At 44.4% G+C, this 27,583-nt stretch overlaps 2 protein-coding genes across 10 annotated transcripts in view; one reads left to right on the top strand and one right to left on the bottom strand.

Moving 5' to 3' along the window:
* C10H7orf57 (chromosome 10 C7orf57 homolog) lies at positions 1-26,251 on the bottom strand. Of its 3 annotated transcripts, XR_006076376.2 has the most exons (8): positions 26,111-26,251; positions 22,268-22,453; positions 20,730-20,838; positions 18,405-18,561; positions 15,491-15,588; positions 14,084-14,304; positions 6,778-6,979; positions 1-465 (listed from the first exon to the last, which is right to left on the bottom strand). XR_006076376.2 is itself a non-coding variant. In XM_006973022.4 (7 exons), exons 1-7 carry the CDS (start codon positions 26,163-26,165, stop codon positions 6,933-6,935), a joined length of 873 nt encoding a protein of 290 aa, XP_006973084.1. In that variant the 5' UTR covers positions 26,166-26,251; the 3' UTR covers positions 5,970-6,932. The 3 variants fall into 3 exon arrangements, 2 of the variants coding, with proteins under 2 accessions (XP_006973084.1, XP_015847335.1); XM_006973022.4 differs by lacking the exon at positions 1-465 and having other exon boundaries at positions 5,970-6,979; XM_015991849.3 differs by lacking the exon at positions 1-465 and having other exon boundaries at positions 5,970-6,979; positions 14,084-14,256.
* The window catches only part of Sun3 (Sad1 and UNC84 domain containing 3), a 34,472-nt gene continuing 32,993 nt past the window's right edge, over positions 26,105-27,583 (top strand). For 2 of the 7 annotated variants that reach the window (XM_076545954.1, XM_015991848.3), the window contains exon 1: positions 26,770-26,925. In XM_076545954.1, the coding sequence (XP_076402069.1) occupies positions 26,840-26,925 (86 nt within the window). In that variant the 5' untranslated portion in view covers positions 26,770-26,839. Of the gene's footprint in view, positions 27,445-27,583 lie in introns of all 7 variants that reach the window. The other 5 variants (XM_076545956.1, XM_042285625.2, XM_076545959.1 and 2 more) reach the window with 5 other exon arrangements.

Below are 27,583 nucleotides of genomic sequence, written 5' to 3'. Positions count from 1 at the left end.
TTATTCCACAGCACAAGAGTTTATTCAGGGCATACATATGATCCATTGTCGTCATATAGTACATAGTAAGTTTCTAGCTCTAAAATCCTCCATATCCCACTTGGCCAGTCATTCTTCTCCTCTGGCCTTATGATCTTTATACTGTAGCCACCTTTTGCTTTTCCAGTCTATCATGTGGTTGGAGTCCCACAATATGGATTTCTTAGGTTGGCTTCTTTCTGTTAGGAGTATGATTGGTTCCGGCTTGTCTTTTGATGACCAAATAGTTCCTTTCCTCCTAGACATTTCTAACACCCGTTGGTTTGAATACATCACAGTTTCTTTACTCACTCACCTGTAATAAACATTTCAGTTGGTTCCAGACTTCAGTAATTGTGAATATGGCCCTTGTGACTATCTGTATGCAGGTTTTCATGTGGAGATAGATTTTTCAGTCCTGTGGGTAAGCACCAAAAGATTGGATACCTAGACCAAATGAAGAATACGTTCAATGTGATATGGAACCCCTGATGTGTGTTCTACAGTGGCCTGTACTAGATTTGTATCTGACTGCTCTTTTAATTTGAATTTCCCTGATGAAATACCACACCGAGGACCTTATCATATCCTTATCTCCTCTCTATCTACCTTCCTTGGTGAAGTGTTTGTAAACATCTTTGACTCTTTTATGTTGCCTGTTGTCTCCCATTGAATTTTAAAGTTCTTTGCATTTACTATTTGGCAACAGTCCTTCACCAGACATCCCCCCCCCCCCAGTTTGTAACTTGATTTTTGGCTTTCTCTGTGGTATTATTCTCTTCAGTGGAACAGATTCTAAAAATGTTTAATGAAGTCCACCTTCTCTACTCTCTATTTCATAAATCATACCTTTGGTGTTATATTTAAATATCATCAAATACAAGGCCATCTATGTTTCCTTCCATGTCATTTCCTAGGAGTTTTATAGATTCACATTTTACATCTAAATCTGTGATCATTTGAGTAAGTTTTTGTGAGCAGAATGTGGCTTGTGTCTAGTTTTCTTCATTTGGCTGTCGATAATTCCAGCATCATTTGTTTAAACTGCCCTTTCTCCACTGAGCACCTGTTCTACAAGTGGATTGTAGTCTGTGGGTCTGTTCTGGGCTCTCCAATGTGCTTCATTGTTTATTCTTTCCCTGGTAACACAGAGTCATGAACACCCTAGTGTTACTCCAAGTCTCACGGTTGTGCAGTGCTCTTCCTCTGAAATCGGTCTCCTTTGATGCTGTTCTGCCTTTTCAGGGTCTTTTGTGACTCTTGAATCATCTGTCAGCATCCGTAAAACAGCATGCTCAGGGTTCAGTTGTGATTGTATTCAATATATAGGTCTTAATGGCACCAACAAACATCATGATACTATTTAGTCTTCCTCTCTGTGGATATAGCAACCCCCTGCATTTATTTAATTCTCAATTTCTCTTCTCAATTTCTTTCACTGGAGTTGTGTAATTTTCTCATATAGTCTTGTTTGTATTTGGTTAGACTTACACATAAGCATTTCATTTTGAGGGTACCCTTGGTGGTTACATTTTAAATTCTACTTGTTCATTTGTGCTATTTGGGTAAGTTATTGGCTTGTAGCCTTGGTAAATTTGGCTACCAGTGTGGAGAGTTTGTTACTTTGCTTCCATTGTAACTTATTTTAGATTTTCTATACTGATTACATCATCTATGATCATAGACAAGTTTATTTCTTCATGTGTTAAAACACATCCAGGCTGCTTTTTACAAACACTATAAACTAGGGGGCTTATACACAAAAGTACTTACTTCTCAAATTTCTAGAGTATGGGGGAAAAATCTAAGATGAAGGTACAGTTATGTTTGATGTCTGGCTCACAAATGGAAAACTGTTCTCTGTGTCCTCGTCTGGCAAAGACATGGTGTCTCTCTGTGGTCTTTTGTGGAAGCAGCAATCTCACTGACAACAACTGACCAAGTCACCTGGTGAAGAGGCCATCTTGTATTGCCAAGCTTACATGGGAGCATGTACTTTCTCACTATTAGGGATGCTTAGTTTAGGTTTTATCTTGAGGCTCTTATTAAAAAGACATTTTCCCATAGTTTTCTTACTTGTCTTTTTCTAGTTACAGCACCAGTAAGTTGGGAATTAATTCCTCTCATTCTGTCTTCTGGAAGCAATTCTTAAGCAAGCCTTAATTGTTTGATAACATCTACTGTTGATCCTACCAGGGCTTACTCCTGCTCTTTTAAGACTCTCTCTTTCTCTCTCTCTCTCTCTCTCTCTCTCTCTCTCTCTCTCTCTCTCTCTCTTTCTCTCTCTCTCTGTGTGTACTTAAAAATAATAATAGTAATAATATATATATAGTCTTAAAATACATATTCATTTTTGTGTGTGCATGCATGTGTGTGTGTAGGTTTTTGCATATAAGTGTGCAGTACCTACAGAGGCCAGAAGAGGGCACCAGATACCCCAGAGCTGGAGCTGAAGGTAGCTGTGAGCCACTGGATACTGAATCCTTTGCAAGAGCAATAGGAACTCTTAACCACTGACTCATCTCCTACACTGTAATGAACATGTCAGGCGCTGCTGCTTTCCTTCTTGACCTTGAATTTCATTCCTTCTCTTTGTTACATTGGAGAATGTTGTTGACGCTGCTCTGCATTCTCCTCTAGAAAGCTGTTCTCTTTTTTTCCTCTCCTCTGATTCTTCTGCTCTGCTTTCCTAAGGTTGACTTTCATGTCTGATTTAGTCAGGGTTCTCTAGAGGAACAGGATGGATGGAAGGGATATATGTATGTATGTATGTATATATGTATGTATATCAGAATGTATTACATGAGCTTTAAAACAGTAACAGTAATGAAGGCCAAATCACACCTGAGATATGGAGAACCCTTTAGCTTTTTGGTCCTTGAGGCTGAGTGCATTAGTACTTGGAATAGTCCCAGAATAACTATCTTTCATTGGGGGGCCACAACCAGTTGTCACTCAGTCCACAAGGTGTAGTGAGTGCTTCAGTTCCCCAGTCTAGTTCCCAAAGTACAAGAAGCTCCTGGAGAGCTGCTTGTCCCTATCCCAGGGTGACAGCCTGGGAACACTGGTTCTACTGTCAGTGAAGGAGTCAGCAGGAATGGAGCAGAGCAACTCAGTGGTAAGAGGGAAGGCCAAGCCAGAAAAATACAAGAACAAACTTCCATCTGAAATATCCTTTCTTATCTGGGCCCCTACCAGAAGGTGCCACCCACAGTCAGGGCAGGCCTTGCCGACTGATGAATCAGGACAGTTCTTGAGGGGAGGCTCCCTCTTTAGGGGAGGCTCCCTACTCAGGTGATTCTAACTTGTAGCAAGTTGACATTCAAACCAACCATAATTTTTAGGGTTTTGCAGTGATCAGAGGTCCAAGGAATGCTGCAAAGATCACGCCATGCAACAGATCTCTCTCAAACTCATGGTGACGGTGGAAATGTACTGAATTTGGTGGCTGGTGATGATGTGGATGCTGATGCTGAGTCCCAAAAGGCAGGCTGGGGAAGCACCTGGTAGTGGAATGTGGGTGGTTCTCAGTTTACCAACAATAATAATGCCCTTTTGATCCATATTGGTATATGAGAGACAGGAGGCTCATAAAAGTCAAGACACGCCCCAACTCTTTGAATGAAGCTGATCTAAGGCCGTGATGAGCTATGATGGCTAGCTGCAGTTCACAGAAGTGCCAGAACTTGAAGCATATGTGAGCATCTGTGTGTACATCATGCGTGGTATGGTTTAAGGAGAAATATGTCTCATAGGCTCAGGTATTTAAACACTTGGCCACCAGTTGATGGCACTGTTTGGAGAGGTAATGGGAAAGAGCAGCCTTGCTAGAGGAAGTATATTACTGGCAGAAGGCTTTACATTTTCATAATTTCACCCCATTTGCAGTTCACTTAGCTTCCTGTTGAGATGTGAGCTCTTAGCTTCCTGCTCCTGCTGCCATGCTGACCCTTGCTTCTATGTTTCCCTGCCATGATGGACTCTTATCTTCTGGTAGGACAACTCAAAATAAACTCTTCCTTCCATTAACTGCTTTTGCTCAAGGTATTTTCTCACAGCAATGGAACAGGAAAGTAACTAATGTGAGAGGGTATTAAGCATAAACATTAGAGTTTATTTTAAATGTTTGCTTGTTTTGTTTTGTTTCAAGACAGGGTTCCTCTGTGTAGTTTTGGAACCTGTCCTGGATCTCACTCTGTAGCCCAGGCTGGCCTCGAACTCATAGAGATTCACCTGGCTCTGCATCCCGAGTGCTGGGATTAAAGGCATGCGCTTCCACCACCCAGCAAAATGTTTGCTGGTTTTAAATGACAGCATATTTAGTATTGTCTTGTAATAGTTTTAGGTTTTAGAAGAAAGTCATTTACTTCAGAACAAGTAGATGGAATTGTGAGTTTTCAATTTTCATAATCTGTGAGCTCTTTTATTACTTTTCTTATTGCTGTGAACAAATGAATACCTGGCCAGAAGCCACTTAAAGAAAGTAAAGGTTTGCATATATGTGCATACATTTGTGTGTGTAGGTATATTTGTGTGCAATCATGTAGAGACCAAAGGTCAGCCTTGAGAGTTGCTCATCAGGATTCCTCCACCTTGTTTTGTTTTTGTTTAATTAATTAATTAATTAATTAATTTTTGGTTTTTCAAGACCGGGTTTCTCCATGTAGTTTTGGTACCTGTCCTGGATCTCGCTCTGTAGACCAGGCTGGCCTCAAACTCACAAAGATCCACCTGGCTCTGCCTCCTGAGTGCTGGGATTAAAGGCGTGCACCACTGGTACCTGGCTATTGTTTTATTTTTCAAATTTACTTTTTAAAATTGTGTTTGTGTAAGTGTGTACTCATAGATGCCAAACAAGGGTGTTGGATCTTCTAGCACTAGAGCTACAGGTTATTGTGACAAACACCAGACATGGCTTTTGCATCTGAACTCCAATCCTCTGTAAGATCAAGTGCTCTTAACCACTGAGCCATCTCTTCAGTTCCACCCAACCCAAACCTTGTCTTCCAAGGGTCTCTCACTGGGATTAGGGCTCTCCTGAGTAATCTACGCTGGCTGCCTCACAAGCACCAGGGATCTACCTGTCTCTGCCTCCTGAGAACTAGAATTACAAACAAACACCACGACACCCAGTGTTTTTGTTCTGATTTACTGAGACAGGGTCTCAGTATGTATTCCTAGCTGGCCTAGGATTCACCGTGTAGACCAGGCTGGCCTCAAACTCACAGAGATCTTCCTGCCTCTGCCTCCCAAGTGCTGGGATTAAAGATGCTGACTACCTGGTATCATATCCAACATTTTACGTGTATTTTTACGTATACCCTAGGGGTTGAATTCAGGTTCCTATGCTTGTGTGGCAAACACTTTGCCAACTGAGCTACCACCTCAGCTTGGAGAGGGACTTGTGATCTTTGTTTTTGATTTACAGTGTAAGGGGTATCCACCCATCACAACAGGAAAGGCATGGAAGCCGCTCCAGTGGCCAAAGCATGTGGCATCCACTTACATCTCAGCAGAACAGGAAGTAGAAAGAACAGGAAACAGAACCCACCTCCTCCAGCTCTGCCTACTCTCTGAAGGTCCCACAATCTCCTAATAGCAACACCTTCGGCTGGGGACCGAGTATCCAAAGGCATGGTCCTGGTGTGGGGGAGCATTTCACACTCAAACCACAAAAGATCCATTTTACCAACCTGAGAGGTAACTATGGGACTGACCCTGGCTACTCTTAAGTGGTTGAGGCTAAAAGTATGTTCATCAGTTTTCAGCCCAAATTGTGTCTTCTCTTTGCACAAGCCATGGTTGTCTGTTACTTCAATAACCTTTGAAAAAATTGAAGACTTCTCATTATTGATATCTGCTCCTAATGATCTTCCAGGTAAGTGGGAATGAGGTAGCGAAATAAGTGAAGGAAAGAGGAGGAGGGAAGGGGAAAAAAAGGAACTGCATAATAGTGGTATATTATGTTTATTGAATACATATAGTCATCCATATTTTTACATATTAGATATATTTTCCCATAGTAGTATCCTTCTGATAAAGCAATAGAGATAGATGTAAGTGCTCAATTAAGTATTTCAGTTAAAGAACCAATTTGAAATTTAAACTTTAACCAAGCAAATGCATGATAAGTTAATTCCAGGAATGACACAGAAGTGCTGACCCTATTTGGCTTCCTAGAAACTTTTCCTGATAAGATTATTGTGTTATTAATGAATAAAATATAAAATATATTTTAATGTTAATTACTAACACATAAACAATAAAATTTATAAAACAAGAGCATTCAGCCCGACTACTAGAATGTTTTTTGTGAAGCCTAATAAAATAGCCTAACTGAGATTAAATATTTTTTTTTAACCTAAAGGATATAAAATAATAAATGTTCAGTATTTCTGGGCATCAATTTGCACTGAAACTATTAGCAAAAAAAAATATAAACTAATGTTACAATGTTTTATATGGCATGCTTAAAACTTCAAGGCATAATAAAATATTGTTACAGCAAATCACGTCCCCCGGCTCTGGAATTCGTCATTTCTGAGTAACTGGAAGTTGTTTCTATAAAGACCATGGGATCAAATTCGGGAAAAAGCTGCAGCTTGTGAGTTTCCTCCCTTTCAGAGCCTTAGAGCAACTCTCCACACTGTGGTGCAGAGGGGATGTTAGAGGTCAGCTTCAGGAAGACTCTGGTCCCAGCAGTCACCAGGCCAGCAAGGCCACCCCAGAGAAATGTAAGAAACAAAAGCCCACACTTACCCCATGTTTGCTACGGTGATCTCAACCATACTCAAGGCAAGTTGTTCCACAAGACTCTACGTTAATAAAATAGAACAGGAGCCTATAAATATAGCTGTCCATTGTCAATCTACAAACAGCAACTAAGAAGGCTGCCCTAGATAGCATATCCAGGATTATTTGAGCTCTGCTGGCGTTGATTCTGACGGGGCTCCTTCTGCAGCTGCAATGCAAAGAAGATAAAGCTGCATTTTTAATAAATTTAGATTTTGATTAGAATTAATTTAATTAGATTTATTAATTGAAAAGTATACAACACACACATTTCTGCTCCTATTCCAAAGAGTATCCCAAAAGTCTATAAAAACGGAGCATGCAATCCTACCTTGCAGCACAAAGCATGGTTGGTAAACATAAGACTCCAGCTTTGGCACTAAAACAAGTACCACACTTTTGTGTCCCCGAGTCCTGCCTGCCCAAGATACAGAGCTTCTGCTGCCAATGCCCAGGACAGAGCAAAGCAGTGTGGCTACAGAGAGGTCTCTGTGTGGCATCTGTCTCTCTGCTCCCGAGTCTCACACCCCCTCACCAACTGGGGACCCTTGCCAAAGTCTGTAACTGGACCTGTGACCTACCAGCCAGCTTTCTTTTATGTCAACACCCCGATAGTGTCTGCAAAGGATCATGTTAAAATAGCAACAACCTTGCGTCTGGCGGAAGGGAAGAAATATTGATATTCAGAAGCTTCGAGTAAATTCATTTCCAGAAATCTACAACAACTCCGAGGGGAGAGTTTTCAGGTCGGGAGGAAGGAGGCTCCATCTGCCTTCATTGTCGTTGTTTATGAAATGCAAACCGTGATGGACAGAGGAGCAACCGTGATCAGTGGTGGAAAGAGATGTGGCATTAGCAGTACCAGCCCTGGGAAGGGCGGGAGCTGGGATTTCTGTGGGGATGCCTGCTTCCCATGCAGCAGGTCCCGAGTCCCTTCTACCCACCATCCCCCCAAGGACAGTGTGCTTTTCTGTTGATGGGGGGTTTCATTGATTTTGATGGTGAAATCTTTTCTGTAATCAAGTAGGACCCACTGCCTGTGGCAATGTAGATTCCATTATAACACCTGGATTAGAAAACATCTGCAATGACTTATTTCCAAAAAGTAAGTTTGCAGCAGGGCCAAGTGCTGTCCCTTGGTTACATCTTTTTATTTACTTGAGGATAAAATGCAGAATACTAAAACACAGCTTATGTGGGTGAGCCTGTGTGCATACCACATGCACATATTTAAGCTGAGGTCCTAAAAAAAAGAATGATCTAAAACCAAAAGTAGAAAAAAGAAATAATAACAGACAAAATAAATAAAGACTAATGATACAAGGAAAAACACTAACAAAATGAAGATTTGGTTTTTGATTTTTTTTTCTTTTTTTAGGGAAAGGGATGAAAAATCTGGAACTAAAGTAGAAAATGCAAATCAGAAAGCAAAGACACAGTACAGTGGTACCCTCGAATATAAAGGGTAGTATGTGAGAACCACAGTGACAAAGTAGGTAACCTAGACAAAAGTACACGTTCCTATAAACATAGCTCCTGCTGAGACTGAATCATGAATACAAAGTGTACACAGATCTAAAGCAAGTAAGGAGGCTAAATCCATTTATCTGTGATTAAAAAGACTCCATGATAGAAAGGTCTGGAATCTGACGGGATTCCCTGCTGGAGTCTATCAAATGTTCAAAGAATAAATATTATCAATCATTTTCAAACTTCTCAAAAAAGTAAAAGGTAGAGACACTTCTATTTTCATTTTATGAAGCCAACACTACTTTCATGTCCATCCAGACAAGGACACTAAAGAAAGAAAATTACAGGCTAATATCCTTGGTAAACACAGATGTAGAAATCTTTACCAAAATGCTAGCAAACCAAAATTAACTACAAATTAAAGAGATCATGTATCATTATTAAATGAGGTTTATTTCTGGTATGCAGGGGCAATTTAATACACACACACACACACACACACACACACACACACACACACACACACACACACACACTCCACTACTTTAACTGAACAAAGGACAGAAATTAAATGATCATCTCAATAGATACAACCAAAACACCTTAAAAATCCAACACCACATCTTCATGGTTTCGAAAAAGAAACCAACTTTAAATACACTAGGTACTATAGGAATCTGCCTCAACCCAATGCATGCTGTATGTGACAAGTTCACAGTCAATATCATACTCAATGGTGGAAAGTTTAAGTTTTTCTTATAAGATCAGGAAGGAGAAGAGGGAGCCACTAAAACTGCTTCTATTCAGTCCAACAATGGATATCATAACCAGAGGATTAGGCACAGAAAATAAAATCACCTATATTTGGAAGGAAATAAATTGTTCCTGCTGACAGTCTTATTTGCAGAAAACCTTAACACACCACAAGCTATTAGAATAAAGAGTACAGAACACACACACACACACACCACAAACTATTAGAATAAAGAGTATAGAACACTCACTCAGACACACACACACACACACACACACACACACACACACACACACACACATGCATGGGCATACATATACACAGCATAAAAACAACTGAGAGTAAACTGAACCAAAGAGGTAAATGATATGTACACTAAACACTTTGAATGATGGAAGAGATCCAAGAGGACATAGACAGATGGGGAAATACTGCACGTTCATGGGAGAATTGATATTGTTGTAATGTTCATGTTTTCAAAAGATAATCCACAGACTCCATGCTATCCCTACCAAAATTTCAATAATATTTTTCATGGAAATAGAGAAAATTCTAAAATTGATATAGAACTATGAAATACTAAATCAGCAAAGCAGTCCTGACACACAGAATAAAACTGGAGGCGTCACATGACCTTACTCCAGAGCACTGTGCACAGTCAGGGAGATCAAAGCAACCCAGAACTGGGATGCTACAGTCAAGCTGGGCCTGCTCTGAGTTACTCCACACTGTAGAAAACTGGTTTCTCAGGATGTGCCTTGTCCTGAAGCACTCGATTTGAAAAGTAGCAGCTGACTGTATTTTGAGGGATTACACAGAGGCAGGATGACTCTGCATCCCGTCCCACATATAAACAGCAGCATCTGTCTGGCACCAGCCACAGAGGCACAGAATGATAAATAACTTATTGCTAGCAGTAAAAAGGGGGTTACCCTATAAATTTATCAATGTAAATTGTGACCCTATAAACACGGGGGCATATTAAGATCCTATCAAGAAAACGAGGCCCAAGAATTTACTGGATACACCAGGGACTGAGGAAAAGGTACACAAAACATTTTCACTTAAACTTCCAGAATAAGGGACATAAAACACCACAATGGCTACTGCTATCTCCAACTCGTCATCTGACCACTCAATGTATACTATTAAAAGACAAACAAGTGAAGAACTCCCGACTGTCTCCAGGGCTCCAGCCATTTCTTCCCCACTGCTGATGTGGCCTATCTGAATCACCACTCATGCACCATTCTCTCATCCAGACCTGCTGTCCATTCATCTACTACTCGTCCGTCTGGACCAGTCCTGACCTTTAGGTCAGTAGCCTCCACAGTCCCACATCTCACTTCTGAAGCTTGACTAGCCCTTGAGGCTGGACTCAACTCTTACAGTAAGTCTTGACTCTGCAGCATGGTTTCCAGCAGACCTGCAGCATGGTTCACTCCCCGGTCCCTTTGCAACCCTGTCAGCTCTTGGCTTGTCTCCAGGTGCCTCTTAGGAGCTCCTTGAATTCTGCTGTGGCCTGTTATACCCTCTATAGCTGCTCCATGGCTTGCATATATGCATACACGGAAATTCAATTATTGTGTGATGTGAAAGGTCTGATTGGAGAGTTAAGCCTGGAATGAAAGAACTTGTGTTTGCCCTAGGTAGCTACCAAGGGAAGCAGGACTATTTGGCAGATTGCTGCCAACAAACCCATTGTTACTTGTGCATGTGATTGTTAATCGTGAATGTGTTTCTATTCGATTAATTTTGACATGGTAGAGACAGACAGATTCATTTATGTTTAAGACATAATCTCATTATAACAGGACATAAAGTCAGACTCACAGAACAATGGGATAGGCTAGAGCCCCTAAATAAATTTATAGACTTAAACTTGCTTTTCAACAAAGGTATAAAGAATATATAGTAGGAACGGACAGATTCTTCACTAAATGTTACTGAAAAATGAATACCCATAAGCAAAATATGAAAGACCACTCTCAGATCACACAGCATACCCAAGTACGGATTAAAGGTTTAAACAGTAGACCTGTCACTACAAAGCTACTGGAAAAACTAGAGGGTAAATCTTCCAGTATTGGTGATGGTATGGATTCCTTTCCTTTTCTTTCTTTCCTTTGGGTTTTTTTTTTCGGGGGGGGGGGGTTGGTTTTTTTGCGACAGGGTTTCTCTGTGTAGTTGGTGCCTGTCCTGGAACTCACTCTGTAGACCAGGCTGGCCTCCAACTCATAGAGATCCACCTGGCTCTCTTTCCCGAGTGCTGGGATTAAAGGTGTGCGCCACCACCGCCCATTCTTTCCTTTTCAAAATACATGTCTTAGTTATTATTATTTCTTTTATTTGTGTGTATCTCTGTGTGTGGCTACATGAGCTTCTGTGCACTGCATGAGCACAGGTGCCTGGGGAAGCCAGATGGATCCCTTAGAGCTGGAGTCATAGGTAGCCACCTCTTAGAGGCCTGATATGGGTGCTGGGGCAGAACTTGGCTCCTTAACCATAGCAGTAAGTGCTTAACCTCAAAGTCAGTGGTTTTTAACCTGTGGATAGCGATATTTACATTACGTTCATAACAGTAGCGAAATTACAGTTATGAAGTAGCAGTGAAAATAATCTTATGGTTGGGGTCACCATAGCATGTATTGAAGGGTTGCAGCATTAGGAAGGTTGAGAACCACTGCTCTAGGTTATCTTTCCAGCCCCAGAGATGTTTATATATATATGTTATATATAAATATTATATGTTATATATAAATACACAAACATATGTTCTATTTGTAAATATTATGTTATACATAACGTTATATATAAATGTTATGTTTACATATAGTTTGTAGATGTTTATATTGCTAAAACACAAACAACACAAGCAAAATAGGCAAATGAGATTGTATCAAACTAATAAGCTTATGTACAGCAAAAGAAGAAATCAACAAAATGAAAGTACAACCCACAGAATAGGAGGAAACACTTGGAAACAGCTTTTCTGGTCAGGGATTAGTATCCAAAATATATAAGAAGCTCAAGTAACTTAGCAAGAAAGGAAACTGTTGGTTTTAAAAATGGGCAAAGAAGCTGGGCCTGGTAGCTCATGCTTATAATCCTAGACCTTAAAGCCTGAAGCAGCTGGGCCTGGTAGCTCATGCCTATAATCCTAGACCTTAAAGCCTGAAGCAGGAGGATTTCCACAAGTTTGAGGTCAGCTTTGGAAATGTAGGGAGATCTAGGCAACTTTGAGTTGCATAGTGAGCTCCTGTCTCAAAATAATATAAAAACCAACAATGAGAGCTAGGTGGTAGACTTGAATAGGTACTTTCCAAAAGAATGTATACAGTAGCCAGTGTATATATGAAAAATTGTTTAACACTGATAATCACCAGGAAAACACAAATTAAAACCACAATTAAATGACACCTTATACATGCCATAATGGTTTGTTGGTTTGGTTTTTTGAGACAGGGTTTCTTTCTGTAGCACTGGATGCCCCTGGAATTCACTCTGTAGACCAGGCTGGCCTCAAACTCAAAGATCCGCCTGCTTCTGCCTTTTGAATGCTGGGATTAAAGGCATGTGCCGCCACTGCCCAGTTATTTTTTAAAAGATAAAAAAATGGAGCTGGAGAGACTTCTCAGTGGTTAAGGCCACTAACTGTTCTTCCAGAGGACCCATTTTTGATTCCCAGCACCCACACGGTGGCTCATAACCACCTATCACTCCAGTTCCCAGAGGTCCATGGGCTGGCACACATACATACAAACATACATGCAGATAAACACTCATATACATACAATACATAAATCTAAATATTCCAAATGCTGCTGGGAAGGATATGAGGAAACAGAAGCACAATACATTGTTAGCAAGAATGTACACCAGCACAGCACAAGAAATCAGCATGAAGCACCTCTCACGCTTGGGTATATAGCCCAGACCTGGAATCAGAAGGTTGGGGACAATCCATAGTCCCGTGTTCACTAAAGCACAGTGCACAGTAGCCAAGAGACAATATCAGCCCAAAGACCCATGACAGAAATAAGTCTGACTGTCTGTCTCTGTCTCTCTCTGTGTGTCTCTCTCTGTCTCTGTCTCTGTCTCTCTCTCTCACACACACACATAATTAAGAGTAATAAAAATAAATTAAAAAAGATAATCCATATTCAAAGAAGAGTAAAAGGTCTATTCTACTTCAAATAGCAATTAGTCATAAAACCCTGTTGGCTCTGTAAAGTTCAAGAGGGCCCCTTTTCACCAGTCAGCTGATCATCTCTAGAAGGATGGAGACTGATTGGCAGGTCATACTCAACCGACACAGAGAAGAGTCAGACATGGAAAGCCGTACAGAGCTCTGCTCACAAACCAACACCACAGTATTTCAAATGCATGAGCACACCCCCCTCCCTGCTCCTGCCTTCTCTCCCATTACAGTGAAGCCCTGAAAGAAGAATGAATTTTTTTCAAGTTCTCAATAAGCACCAGTGACAGAAATTGAACACAATCCTCAGTAAGTTTCCAGATGTGCAAACAAGCAAATTGAACTAGTTCTGTAAATGCTAAAGAAGAAAAAAAAAACAGTGTTTATTTTGGGCATCCTAAATTATTCAGTTTAAGAAATTCTGATAACGGAGAAATGGGATGCTTAGACTTGGGCTTCCTTTCAAAGGACAGAAGGCATCCTGTGAAGGGGTGTCAAAGGGCAAGCTCATGTGGGAGAATGGCAGTGTCCTGTGAGGAGTCTTCACATTCAGAAGACCAAAAACAATATAGTATTCTAACACTCCATTGTACCAAATGGAGTATCAAGATTTTTGATAAATATACTGAAAACATGAAGCCCCATGAGTCATAGTTTTTTGCTCTTTCGTCTGAATGAAAAGAAAAAAGCCCAAGTACACACTTATCTGAATGCTTACCCCACACCCTAAGACTTCTGTAGAGTTTTAGCCTAATGTTTATCTGCATATCTCATTTGGAGATATACCAGGAGATAAGAAAACCACCTACCGCCCTCACCACCAAACATGTGCATGTAATGGTGCCCCTCACCTGGAGCTTCCTCAGAGTCTTGAGGGGCCTCTGGATCTTGGGGTGTCTCTGTGTCCGGGGTACCTTCAGAGTCCTTTGTGGACTGAGTGGACATGGATGCCCTGGATGTCTTTGGAGTCTTCTCGTCAGAATCAGCCCTCTGCTGCTGCAGCCACTCATCCTTGTAGCCATTGCTGATAAGTTTGGAAAAGTTTGTGGGTGAACTGTTTTTTTGACCAGGCCTTAAAGAGAGACATGTAAATGTTAAACTTGAGTGCAAAGATTAATTTAAAAAGGAAAAACAGAAGCCGTGTTCAGGGAGCTGAACCTGTGAGGAAACATTGGTACTGAGCTCTGCCCCCTCCCTCTCCCTTTCCCTTCCCCGTCTCTCTCACACACACACTCTCTGTGTCTCTCATCTGTCAGTCTCTTTCCCCATTTCAAACATAAAAATAGTCTCATTCCATCCCTATAACGAGTGATATGTGCTTAGCCGAATTTCCCAACCCTTTTTCTCTTACTACCTAATTAATTAAAATCTAGTAAGAACACTGGTATTATACAAGGAGGTCCTAGAAAATACCCTGCCCCCCCCCCACTAACAAAAGATTACTTAGGATAGCTGTTCCTGTCTTAATATCTCTTCCTTGTTGTTCCCTCACTGAACAACTCTGTCTCCTGTCATCTGTCACCTGCTTCAGCTCACAGATCCTATCATAATTGACCCTGAAGAGTGGTAGGGCAGTAGTGTGAGTCTTCCAGTCAGGCAGGTGACAAGCACACTCTTGTCCCCTCCCAAGCAACAAGTTTCGGACTTATGAATCACCTTCATAAGAATTTTCCCGGTGAGTCCCTCCCCATCTGTCACAATGTCACTAATGTGATTGTTTTCCCCACCGATGAGAAACTGTTTAAAGACTCGGTGATAATCTTGTGACATTTGTTTTCTCCTAAACTAGACTTCTGGCAAATAAGGTGACACAAAGGCCTCCAGGATTTCTCTTTTCGGCTGGAGGACCAACAGGTGTCAGCATACCTAGGGAATCCCCAGCTGAATGCACAGCCAGAGCGTTTGCACTCGAGATGGAGACCCCTGTCCTCAGGCTTTGATGACAGCAAGGTTCAGTACCGAGTGCATGAGCAGGGAGGGACAAGCTGCCACAAACCACAAACCTACGCCACAAACAGGATGCAGGAGCCGAGGCATATGATCAAAGAGGTAAAACTGGTGTTGAGGAAGGAGAAAAAGTACAGGTAGGTCCCCAGGCCGGCCTGGGCACGGCTCTGTGGGCAAGGCAGGCAGGTGTGGCCATTGCAAACCTGTCTCTGGCTAGGGCCGGGGCAGCTCAGCTATCACCTGGGTGAAGGACAGGGAAACAACCCAAACCTCATACGGACAGCACTCACTCTCCTAAGTTAGGCACTTACATAGGAGGCAATGACAGTCTGCTCCCTTCTGGGTCTTTGTGGCCCACCGGGGTCCCCACTTTGCTGGGATTCTTGGAGTTGATGGCTGGCAGTTTCACCTGCATGAAGAAGTGCCAATCTATGAGTTAGGGTAGAAGGAAGGACGCCCAGAGCGGCAGAGACACCCGTACTGGACTTTCAGTGTGGTCGCAGGCTGTTACAATAAAATGAAATTAGATAATCACTAAGTCAACAGGATGACTTGAAAGAGGGGCAAAATGTGTTTCAGACGCAGTTGCTGTGTTTAAGTAATGAGGTTCCCTGCTCAGGAGGACAATCAATGAGCATCGGGGACACTACACATTCTGAGGGTTCTTGTTGGAGGGAGGGGTCCACCAGCCCACATTAAATGGAAATGCATAGATGGGGAGGTTCATAGGAGCTTTGTAATAGTCACCAAGAACTGGGAACAAAACAAATACCCACCAGCAAAGGAATGAGAAAACGAACGGTCCCTGGTGCACAAAAGAACATTACTCAACAAGAACAAGGGCCAGGGTTCTTGACACATGGTACCACATGACAGAGACAGGCTCATGGGACTGTAATCACTAGCTTGATGCCCCTGATTTGAGATCCTAGGGGGAAAAAATGCTCCAAAGACTTATCCTAAGTAGGGTTTGTCTCTGTGACAAACACCATGACCAAAAGCAAATTCATTTTATGATTTTCTGGTCACACTCCATCTTGGAGGGACATCAGAGCAGGAACTCAAGGCAGGAACTAAAGCAGAGGCCATGGAGGAAGATTGCCTTCTGCTGCTCTGGATGGCTTGTTCAGCCTGCATCCTCATACAACTCAGGCAGGACCACCCTCCCAGGCATGGCACCACCCACCATAGTCTGGGACCTTCCACATCAGTCATTAATCAAGAAAATGTCCCCCAAACTTGCCTACAGGCCAAACTGATGGAGGCATTTTTTTACTTGAAGTTTATTTCTGATAACTTGACCATGTGTGGAGCTGACAAAAACTTCACAATCACAAGACTTAAAAGAGACCAGTGACTGCTAGAGATAGGAATTAGGAGGGATTGATTGGTGACAAAGGGGCTGAGAAATCTGAGAGGTCCCAGAACTGCTCTGGAGCTCAGTATCCATGGTGTTTCCACGAGGAATGCATGTATTAAAAGATATGGATCAGTACTGTGCAACAGGTGAACTGTACTCCATGTAAACAGCCTCAGATGAAAGATGAAAAGAACATCCCAGTTGCCCTCTAGAGTGTCAATACATCTGTCCTAAGCACAGGCCACAGTCGACATCAGGCTGAGTGACAAAGGCCAGGGCAAGAGCAGAGGATCCAATGGCTATCCATCCTTTCCTAGGGTGGAGAAGACAGGTCTCTGAGAGGCAGGGGAACCTGTGGCAGTGGGGCAGACTGGGCAAGGTGGCATGCCAAAGTCTAGGACAATAGCCAAGTGTTGAAATGATGCTCACATCAAAGCCCTTACTCTGTCTGTGCCCAGAGGTTTTGCAAGATTTAAGAAGAAGAAAACACCCCCAGTTCTGCAGAATAGACACTTAGGGGAGCTTTGTGCCCAGTGGTAATGAGGGGCACTATTTCCCCAGGGCCATCAGGGCCATCCCTAATATGACTCTTCCTGAGTTATATAACACTGTCCCATCAGCTATTGCATGGTCAGTGTTGGTGTCTGCAATTCTGCCTCCTCCTTCCTTAGCACGGAGAAGGTGGAGGACAGTCTGGCTTCAGGTATTTCTGCAGTCAGCAGAACCCTGCGTGAGTGATTGCCACATGAAGTCGCAGATTTTCCAGTGGTGCAGCGTCTTTGCTTTGTAAATTTTCTCAAAGCTATGTGCTGCAACCCTGGTTAACAGCCAAGCCTTCCATTCATTGCTCAAGCATCAGCTCTACACAATCAGCCACTTACATGTCATCAGGAAACGGGCCTGGTCCTTAGCAGAGTCCTTTAGAAGGACTCATACCAGTGACCCAAAGCCTGAATCACAGCTGGACACGGGGGCAGCTTGAAGAGCAAACACTGCAGCCAGCTGGTGCTATCTTGGTCCCCCTCCCCTCACCGATAGACACTGAGAAGGTAGACCTAATGTGTCCAAGACACACCGGTCTCCTTGCTGTCCAAAGGACCATGGTGTCCACTCTCGTTCTCAGTCTCAAAACACCGCTGCTATTTTAAATATAAATGTCACCACTTTGCTCACAAATTTTGATGTCTCGAGGGCTAAAATTCATTTTAGACCTGGGTGCTAGCGGTGATGTAGAGCACTTGGCATGGGCCTGGCTCTGCTCTCCTGAGCTCTGGGAAGAGTACGGGTGTAGAGATCCCAACCCATCTGCCAATCTTTGCTTGTTTCTGGGATTTCCAGTTGCTCTGACAGGTCAAGCCCTCTGAAAAGGCTTCACCTTGCAGGCCAGTTACAACCTCATAGCTAAAATACCCCTGGGCATCTCTGCAGAAGAAAGTACTTCCTCTTCCCTTCCTTTATCAGTGAGGAGCACTGTGGATGATTTGGACTTAAATTAAGATGAAAACATCCAGAAGCATGATATTGAATACATACATATAAACACATCCTTGTTCTACATGCCAGATAGAAGTGATAAGCCGGTTTCCCCCAAGATAACCATTAACTGGTTAGACGCCAGATGGTAAAAAGCAATCTTATGTATAAAGCCAACATACACAGGAAGGAAATGAAAGAAAATGTGGCTGCTTTCCCCTTAGTAGTTCTAAACTTAAGACAGCACAGAGGACTCGGCCAAGACGGCAGGCAGCCTGAGCAGGCGGCAGCGGCGGCGGCAGCAGCAGCAGCTAAGGGGAACCCCCTTAATTATTCCTGGAGTTACAGAAGCAAAGCAGATGGAGGGGTCGCCCACTTGTCGGCATGGTTACCTTTCTCTTCGTATTTTCAAGTTCCTCAGCCTCTCTTTGCCAAACTGTTTTCATGTCGAAGTCAAAAGGGCCTCGTCTGGACTCATAGCTCCCGTTGGCCTGATCAGGGTTGAATTCTTCATACACCATGTAATCTGGCATGGAGACCACGGGGACTCTGCAAGGACAGACAGGACAAGCTACAGCCTGGCACCTGGCACCATTTCATGCTTTCTCTCCCCCTTCCTCTGTACTCTTCCCTCCTCCTTCCCTCTAGCATCTCTCTCTTTTTCACTTCCTCCCTACCCCGCCCCCCTTTCTCAGCCCTCTGTGTCATCCATCGCCCCTCCACTCGCCCCATCTTCCTTGAAAACATAGGAAGGCCTGGCCCGTTCCTTCTCCTACTGAGTAAACACATTGGTCCCGGTCCCGCTCCAAGCCAGCCCCCAGGGTCCCCAGAACAACAAAGGAAATCACAGGGTGGCGTTCTAAAGTATGAGCTTATAAAACAGATAAATTATAATTATTTCTTGTAGACTAGCATTTACTATTTTGTTCCCTTCAAAGAGATAAGTGCCCACAAAACATTTACCATTTAATATTATCTAAGCTAATAACAACCTGCTGCTCTCTCAGATGGCCACTTCTAATGTGGGTATGTAAGCATACAACTGGTCTTCCCACACACTACATGGGAAAATGTCAGCTCCAGGGTCACCTTCCCTTTCTTGGCTGTTCCTGCTCTTTCTACCTGATTCCCTTTCTTTTTCTGAACTCAGCACAAACTCTTAAAAAACAAAACCAAAAACAAAACAGGGTCTCACCATGCAGCCCTGGCTGGCTGGCCTAGAACTCAATATGTAAACCAGGCTAGCCTTGATCTTAGCCTTAACCTCACAGAGATTCTCCTGCCTCTGCCTTCCTAGTGTTGGAATTAAAACTGTGGTGGTGGCACACTCCTTTAATGCCAGCACTGAGGATGCAAAGGCAAGCAGATCTCCAAGTTCAAGGCTAGCCTGGTCTACAGAATGAGTTCCAGGATAGCCAAGGCAAACAACAACAGCAACAACAAAAAACAAAAAACAAAACCCAAAACAACAACAACAACAACAAAAAAAAAACCCCTTGTGTATCACAAGTCTGGCCTACAAACTATTCTAAAAAAATGGTAGGAATTTAATGTTCACTTGCCACAGACATGTAAAAGCATTATGTGTTCTTTTTATTTTTATGTATTTAAAACAAAAAAAAGCCAAGATAGTGGTGGCTGCCTGTTAGTTCAGCACTTGGGAGATAGAGGCAGATAGATCATGAGTTTGAGGTCAGCTTGGGCCTCAAATTCTGAGGCCCCCAAACAACCTGGGATCTGTTTAAAATATAAAATAGGGCTGGAGAGATGGCTCAGCCGTTAAAGGCTAGGCTCACAACCAAAAATATAAAATATAAAATAATACACCTTAAAATAAAAATACAAAACAGGAAGAACCAGAATCCCAAAGACAACAAAGCAAAACAGAAGAGCCTCACAGGGTGCCTGGGGACAGTCAAGACACTGCGTACTGCATGGCAGCATGGAAAGATGTCTGTGTTGGTTCAGTCTTTCAAGCAAAAACATAAAACAAAAGGCAGGTCTTTAAAAAGCAGAAAAATAAGACCTAAAATGATTTCCTATGCTTTCTCTCAGACCAAAAGAGGTGTCGGAAGGGTCCAGTCTGCATGGCCACAAGTAACTGTTGTTAGGCATTGTAACAGGGTTGGGGGCCATGGCTCTGCTCTACCACGGTGTCTTAGAGACTGAGAGCTGTGTACGTTTCTAGTTGGATGTAGTACCTTTCATCCACAGTGAGAAGAAAGGTTGGGACGGGCAGCTCTGTGATAGGCAGACATGGTCAGGGCCCAGAAGACAAAGAATTAAAACCTAAAGCCAGTAGCTAATAAGTGGACAAAAGAACCACATGCTGAGGGTGCGTGCTCTGTCTCCTTGACTCAAGTTTCCAATCAGCTTATGCTACATCTCAAAGCATTAGCTTTTACATACAGTAGTATTCAGGGCTGTAAGAGCACATACATTCTGGCAATAACAGATATTTATAATTTTCCAATTCAAATTGAGATGTTTCAAAATTATTTTTATTACAGTTTTCTTTATCTGTGCTTAGCCACACACATTCCACAGTGAGCACGTGGAGATCAGGGGATAAAATGCAGGTGTCGGCTCTCAACTTCTGCAGTGTGGGTCCTGGGGAACCAAACTCGCCAGGCTTGGCAAGCTGCTGAACTATTTTGATGGCACCAATATTTTATACTAGAGAGAGACAAAAATGTGGGGGACTTGGAGATACTCACTCTCGCTGGTGGCTTGTCGGAGGCTTGCTGTGGTGGATATACCAGTCTGGCAGGGAGTAGGCTACTGGGGAGCCCTTCCTGGTCCCAGGGACAAAGTGCTTCAGCAAATCTCAAGGAGAAAGGGACACCATTATATGTGGTCCTGCTGCCCATGGGGCATGTGGCATTACCAACACTCCACACTGGGAACTGCGCCATCTTCCCTAGGGTGGCCTCTACACAGGTTGAGAGCTGAGTGTCCTGCTTGGCACTCAGGCAGAGACATCCCTCACGCAACACTCCCCCCCCCATGCCCTCTTCTCTTGAGTGTGCACAAAGCTCTCTGTCCTGAGCTGGCCTCTGTGCCAGTCACTATTTGCACTCGCTCAGAGGTTCATCTATCCACTCCCGAGATCTCCTCAGCCTTCAGCTACCTCCATGCTCCTCTCCATCCTAACAGCAGTCTGATCATCTTGGTCCACCACTGATGTTTCCTAGAGAAGCTGCTCCCTCCAGGTTCCCGGATGGGAAGTCCCAGGTGGATGTATCGCAGCGACTTTGTGGCTATTCAGGGAAGTACGTAGCACAGGCTCCTTCTCAACTGGCTCCTCATTCTCCAGTGACGTTCATCTTCTCACCCCTCCTCTCCCTCCTGTCCGCTGGTGTCCAAGGGCAGTGAGCAGTAAGGACAGGTTTTGCTAGGTAATTCCAACAGCAAAATAATTCACAACACCCATAGCCATGGTGGCAGCAGAAAGTGTACTGATTTACTCCTCTCGGTGAGAAATCTTTAACTTTCCATTTTGAACTTCAAAGTCTTTTTGTTGTTAAGATTTTCAGACTTACAGACAAATGGAAAGAAGTGTGTGAATTCCTCTACACGCCTAACCCAGACTCCCCATGCATATCCTGCCTGCTCGGTCACTTCTTTCTTGTCCCCACACATCTCCCACTGTTACCAGAATCATTAGAGGTCTCAGCACTGTTGAGTGGCATGTTGCAGGCAGGCTTGTCCCTTCATCCTCTGTACCTTAGCCACTGATCACAAAAGCTAGTCTTCACATAATCACAGCACGGCGAAGACACAGTCATGGTCACCGATGACCTCCATCAGATATGACTAGTCTCTTTGAACCAAGAGCAAGAAGGTGGACCTAGAAAAAGGCTGCCTTGATCCTGTACCCCATTGGCTCCTGGCTGAGTCGATCAAGTAGTATGGTCTAGGTTTGATATGCCTAAGCATAGACTTGGCCACTATTTCACCTATGATATTCAGTGGAGGGACAGTGACAACCAGAGGGAAGAAAGGAAAACTTGAGTTTCTCTCAGGACTGGATGCTCCAAAGCCTAACTGAGACATGTGGGATGTGGTCCCTTAACCTTCTGACCAGTGATTTCTATTAAACTCAATATGTCTTCCTTGGATGCTTGTACAAAAGTAGATTTTCATCAAAGAGTAGACATTCCCAATGTCCACAATGAGCCTGAGTTTCGAAAGACTAGATTGGAAACAATGACCCCCTTTCTGTTCACAAAGCTACTCGGTTCACGGGGCTTACCAGGTCGGCCGCCTTGCTTCGCCAATTTCACATACTCGGAGTCTGTTTCTTTTATCCAGTATCTCCGAGCACGGGGCAGGTTTCCATTTGGGGAGTCTCCCAAATCACTGAGCCCTGGGATCTGGGATGCGGGTGGGGCACCCACGGCCTTCTCAGAGCGCTTCACAGGTAGGTGGTAATACCAGTCTAGACAGGAGGGAGGCCAGCACACAGTTAGATGGGGTCACGGGGACACCTGACCAGGAGGCCCTCTGCTGCCCGACAGCTTTCCTGGGCGCACATAACATATATGTCAGGCAGCTCCTACCACAGAGCACACACACGAGAAAATAATCACCTGCTCTTGAACATGTGTGACTAATCAGGGCATCGACAGGGAGACCTAGAACACAGTTAATTTTCCAGAGCCCCCAACTACATCAGTCAGTGAGGCAAACAGAAGGAACATCACCTCCTTCCCACCGCCGCCCTGGCCCAGGCCTCCTCCCAAAGCCTCTTCCATTGTTGCTGTAACTCTAAGAACCTTCCAAAGCCCTGCATCTCTCTTCTTCCCTGCCCCTGCCCTTCTTGCCCTCCCTTCTTGCCCTCCCTCCTTCCCTTCCTCCCTCCCTCCTTCCTGCCATCCATACCCCAGAAGAATGCTTAGCTGTATTTCTGGTAATGTTTGGAGACATGCAGACTTGAACAAATACCGAATCATTTAAGCCATTGTGGATAAACCAGGTACTGGTCAGGATTTGATAAGCTTCACATATTAAAATACTAATGTTTTCATTCTGTCACAGACACACACACTCTGATCAAACCCGTTTGTCACTTTTCCAAGAGCAGAAGGGAGTAGGCCAGGGTGTGGTCCACGAAGCCTCACTTGCTTAACAGCTGTGTGGGAAGCCAACACCTGCCTCTCACACCCTCCAGCAGCTGGACAGCCCTGTGTCCCAGTGGCAGCCCAGCTACACACAAGCACTGTGCTGGAGGCTACAGTGGGCAGTGGCAAGCAAGAGAGGCCTAGAAACAGTGTCCTGAACGGGGGATTCACCAGGTTGGAGCAACCACCTTTATGCAAAACCTTCTCAAGCCCAAGACTTCAAAGGTCTTCCTGGGGAAGACAGAGGGGAAATGGTGAGCGTAGGTTGTGTGGCTTCTATCCTGAAGAGGAAACTATGGAACAGCTCACAGGGAGCAGGACAGGAGTGTGGGCAGCTTGCACCTCCTTCCTCCCCAGGGTGACATCAGCCCCCTGCACAAAGGGAGAGGAGTTGAACGTGGCCTGGTGAAATGAATAAGCTCCCTAGACTTTGAGCTGATGGCATCCAGGGGAGACCCAGCCAGCTGACATGGAACCACCCATAAGATTCCCCCAGGGACATTCAGTCCCAGAGTATGAACTTCTGTCAAGGGACAGATGGCTTAGCAGAAACTCAAAGTCCTGGAGTTACTAGTGCTGATGTATAATCTCACACACACACACACACACACACACACACACACACACACACACACACACACACGTGGGAGAACCAAGGCATGCAAACTGTAGGCACATTAGGTAAGTCTGCATCAGAAATCAACCAAATGCCAAAATATAAAGAAATAAAAATAAATCATCACATCAATGGAAAAGTTGGGAAACAAAGACTTAGGAAAAAAAACCATGCAATTTCTGTGGCATGGATATGGATGCTGGCTGTGTTTCACGGCACAGACTTGTGATGTTCAGAGTCAAACACAGAGCCTGGTCCTTTGTGGCAGTGTGATGGCGAACTTTAGTGTCTATCTGACTCAGCCACAGTGTCCAGACTTTGTACAGGTATCATTCCTGCTGCTTTTGTGAAGGTGTTTTTAAAATGAGAATTATCACTTCCATCAGAGGACTTAGTAAAGCAGCTGGTTCTCTACAACAGAGTGAGTTTCCTTTACTCAGCTGCATCTCAAGAAAAATTAAGGAAGAGGGAATTCTGCTTCCAGATGGACTTTGTTGAACTTGGTCTGCAACCTCAGCTCTTCCCCTGCTGTCCAACCTGCCCTGCAGATTCTGTACTCAATGGGCCCCACAATCAGGCGAGCCAATGCGTGCAAGAGATCTCTCTCCTACAGGTAGGTGGGTAGCTGATTAGCCACGCTGCTCACAGAGTCAGGGCACAGGGGAACAGCAAGGAACAAGCTAGCATAAACATAGATCCAAGAAGTCGCTATTCTCTGAAGCTAAATGCTCACACTGCCAGTTTTTTCTTAGAACTAAAGCTGGGCTTGCTGCCTAAAAGTGAAGGATATTTCACCTGGGAACTTTAAATGTCTAAAGAATACTCATTAGCTGAATCAACATGATCCAGTTTTGAAGATTTGCACAAACGGTCCCAGAGAATTCAGAATCAGAATTCTGTAGCCTTTTACTGACCAGGCTTGGCTCCTTGTTTCCTCTCTTAGAGGAAAGCTGTTTGGTTCTTGCTTTATTTTCTCTCTGTGTGTTGATTACTAATTAATCCACAGAGAACAGTGTATCTTCTGACATCTCATTACTGCAGGCTTTGAATAGGCACTGAGCACACCAAGGCCTCTGTAAACGTGCACACAGGGGCAGCTCAGAGATCTTGGGCCCCATCAGTCAGGACAAACCACTGCCACCCAGCACACGCATGTAGAAGGTAAATGGGACACAGGGGTATCCTTTTAGCACTTATCTCTGCAGATTTCTTGTACCTGTGTGACACTGGATCAACCACTGGCTGGCTGCTTTTCTCTGTACAGCGTTCCCATTTGAAGATGTGCCCTCCCCCCCCCCCAAAAAAAAGGAAACAGAGGCCATCAGAGACAGTGAACCAAACTATAGATTGCCCCAGTTTCTGGCTTCTAAACTACAGGTAACGTTACATATCCACACATGGAGGCACAGGCTGCTTTTTTTTTAAGGCTGTACAGGCTCAGAGAAAAAGCCGCTCGGCAGGTGTTAAGTATTCCAAGGGCAACTCACTTCAAACTCTGCATGCCTCAATTTTCTTCATCTCTAAAATGGGGCGATGATTTCTGGTGTGTGGGGGGTGCTATTAAGTAAAATGTGTTAGTATACACAGGCTTTGCTGAATACCCCTAATACTGAGTGTCTATCAGCATGGTTCACAGGGATGAGACTACTGTCCTAGGACACGAAGAAGTCACAGGAAGGTGACAGAGCCTGGCATGGGATAAGAACTGGCCAGGCCTCCTGAACTGTATGCAGCCCAACCCAGTTTTCAGTTGCCTGTCCCCAACAATGACATAGGCTAGCATGCATAGAGTATGTGGAAAGGTCCCACTCTTCCCCTCTCTGCAGGTGAGATGGCTCCACCTGTTTTCTCCCAGTTGAACACCAGGACCTCTTTTTCTCCTTTCCGTTCCCAACCCTTCTCCAGACCCAGGGAAAACAAGTGAAAAACGATGACAGCGTCAGGAAATGTCTTCCTTCCCTGTTGGGCTGGTGTGCACAACCCATGAAACGTCAATGAATTCGTCTCTCCCGGATCCAGCTGCTGAAAGCGGGAGTCATTAGGCTTGGTTGGGGCCTAAATTAGGAGCAAAAGCTAGCAAGCGAGTCAGTGATATACCTGGTGGATGCTGTCAAAAATGAGACTTTCTCAGTCAACAGCCCGAGCCAAGATGTGAGAGTTACGGGGTTGGGGGCCGGGGTTAACTTGTTACAAAATGAATTTGAATGAGCGCCTGCCCTCGGCACTGAAAAGGGAGGTAGCTCTGTTGCCTAGCATGCCAGGGTCCTGGCTTCAGCCCGTGCACACTGAAACAGCAAAAGTAGAGGCACCTACCCTTCCAACTTTTATCTCCCCATCCCTCTCACCCCTCCTCACTCACCGCAGGGAGCGTAGCGGTGAGAGGCACCCTGTACCTCCTTGCTGGTGTTCCTCATGGCCTGGCGCTACTAGCTCGGCACTCGTCGAGGAGAGAAAGGAGCTGCTGAGCCCGGGTTCTCCGGGTATCTGGGCGCTGCCGACCCGCCCGCTGGGAGCAGAGGCTACAGGGGCAAAGTCAGCGCGCTCGAGGTTCCGCCCGCCTCCAGCTGACACACCTGCAGACGCCTCACGCCCAAGAGCTGGCACATCCACAGCGAGCACACCGCAGCGCTGCGTCCACGCTGGACACCCAGCAGGGGCACATGAGACACAGTATTCAGCCCAGGAGCATTCAGTAGGTACACCCGAGGGGTAGACAGCGCCCGGCACGTTAAGCGGGGTAAACAGCAAGGGCACGTGCACGCCAGGTAGACAGCAGGAGTGCACTAAGTGTCCTATAGGTCATCACGGGCCGCAGAGTTTGGCAGGCTTCGAGATCACCGCGAGGCTCCGGGCTCTCCGGATCTAGGGTTTACAACCCCTGTAGCTGAAGTTCGTACCGGGAGGGCTGGCTCCCAGACGGACTACAAACTCCTAGAGAGACGCGGAACCACAGCAGCACGCGTCGCTAGGGCAACGGCCGGGCGGCCAACCAGCGTGTGCGGCGCGTGTGCCCAGAGCCAATGGGAGCAGAGCGCAGGAGCCACCTGACAACCGCCCTCAGCCTCCACCTTGCGAGGTGGGGCGGAGTATGAGGGCGGGGCCGGCCCTAAATGCTCCCACAGAGGCTGCAGCGACCCCTCCCCGAGCTCCCAACCGGAACCCTAGTAACTTCAGGTTAGCTAGAAGCATCTACCACATTTTCCAGGCAAGAGTTTAAAAAACAAACAAACAAACAAAAAGCTGGGCATGGTGACAAAGGCTGATAATCAGCACCTGGTGGGATGTCGAGGCAGGAGGATGAAGATTTCAAGGTCATCCTGGGCTTCATACTGAGTTCTAGAAATTGGCACGTGAGTCGCTTGAGTGCATTAAAGAAAAACTTACATACTTGGGAAACTCAGATAATTGAAATTTCTGCAAATTAAGTCAATATTCAAGTTACCACACAAAGTAATTCTTTGTCTTATTTGCAAGGAATATTTGTTTTATAAGCCAAGACATCGTTGTTTAGAAAGCTCTTAATTCTGCTTCTACTGCCAAGAGTTTAGAACTGCAAACTCTGACCCCATGCTTATCCTGAAGGCCTCATACCACTCTGACCAAATAATGGACATAACTACTCACTTTCAATTCCTGCAAAAGTTAAGGATAAATTATTAGAACCATCTAAGAAATTCTATTGACAACTGAGCTGTAAGTAGCTGTGGTTCCCTCTTGTTAAATTTTTCTTTAAATTCAAGACCTTTTTTTGAAATGGCGGGTTTTTGACAATTTGGTCTAACTGATGTGCTGTTTCTGTTACACAAGTAAAGTGTTAGAAATCTAGCAGAAG

This window comes from Peromyscus maniculatus, chromosome 10, assembly GCF_049852395.1.
Source record: "Peromyscus maniculatus bairdii isolate BWxNUB_F1_BW_parent chromosome 10, HU_Pman_BW_mat_3.1, whole genome shotgun sequence".
NCBI classification, from domain to species: Eukaryota; Metazoa; Chordata; class Mammalia; order Rodentia; family Cricetidae; genus Peromyscus; species Peromyscus maniculatus.
Note: the sequence above shows the minus strand (reverse complement) of the source record. Positions and strands in the feature narration are given on the sequence as shown.

What these genes read in the sequence shown, in the direction of transcription:
- C10H7orf57 (XM_006973022.4), bottom strand. Translation starts at nt 26,165, where the DNA reads ATGAGGAACACCAGCAAGGAGGTACAGGGTGCCTCTCACCGCTACGCT. An exon ending in TCACCGCTACGCTCCCTGCG is followed by an intron (nt 22,454 to 26,110) that starts GTGAGTGAGGAG and finishes CCTCCTGTCTAG; the next exon opens with ACTGGTATTACCACCTACCT. An exon ending in CCGACAAGCCACCAGCGAGA is followed by an intron (nt 18,562 to 20,729) that starts GTGAGTATCTCC and finishes CTGTCCTTGCAG; the next exon opens with AGTCCCCGTGGTCTCCATGC.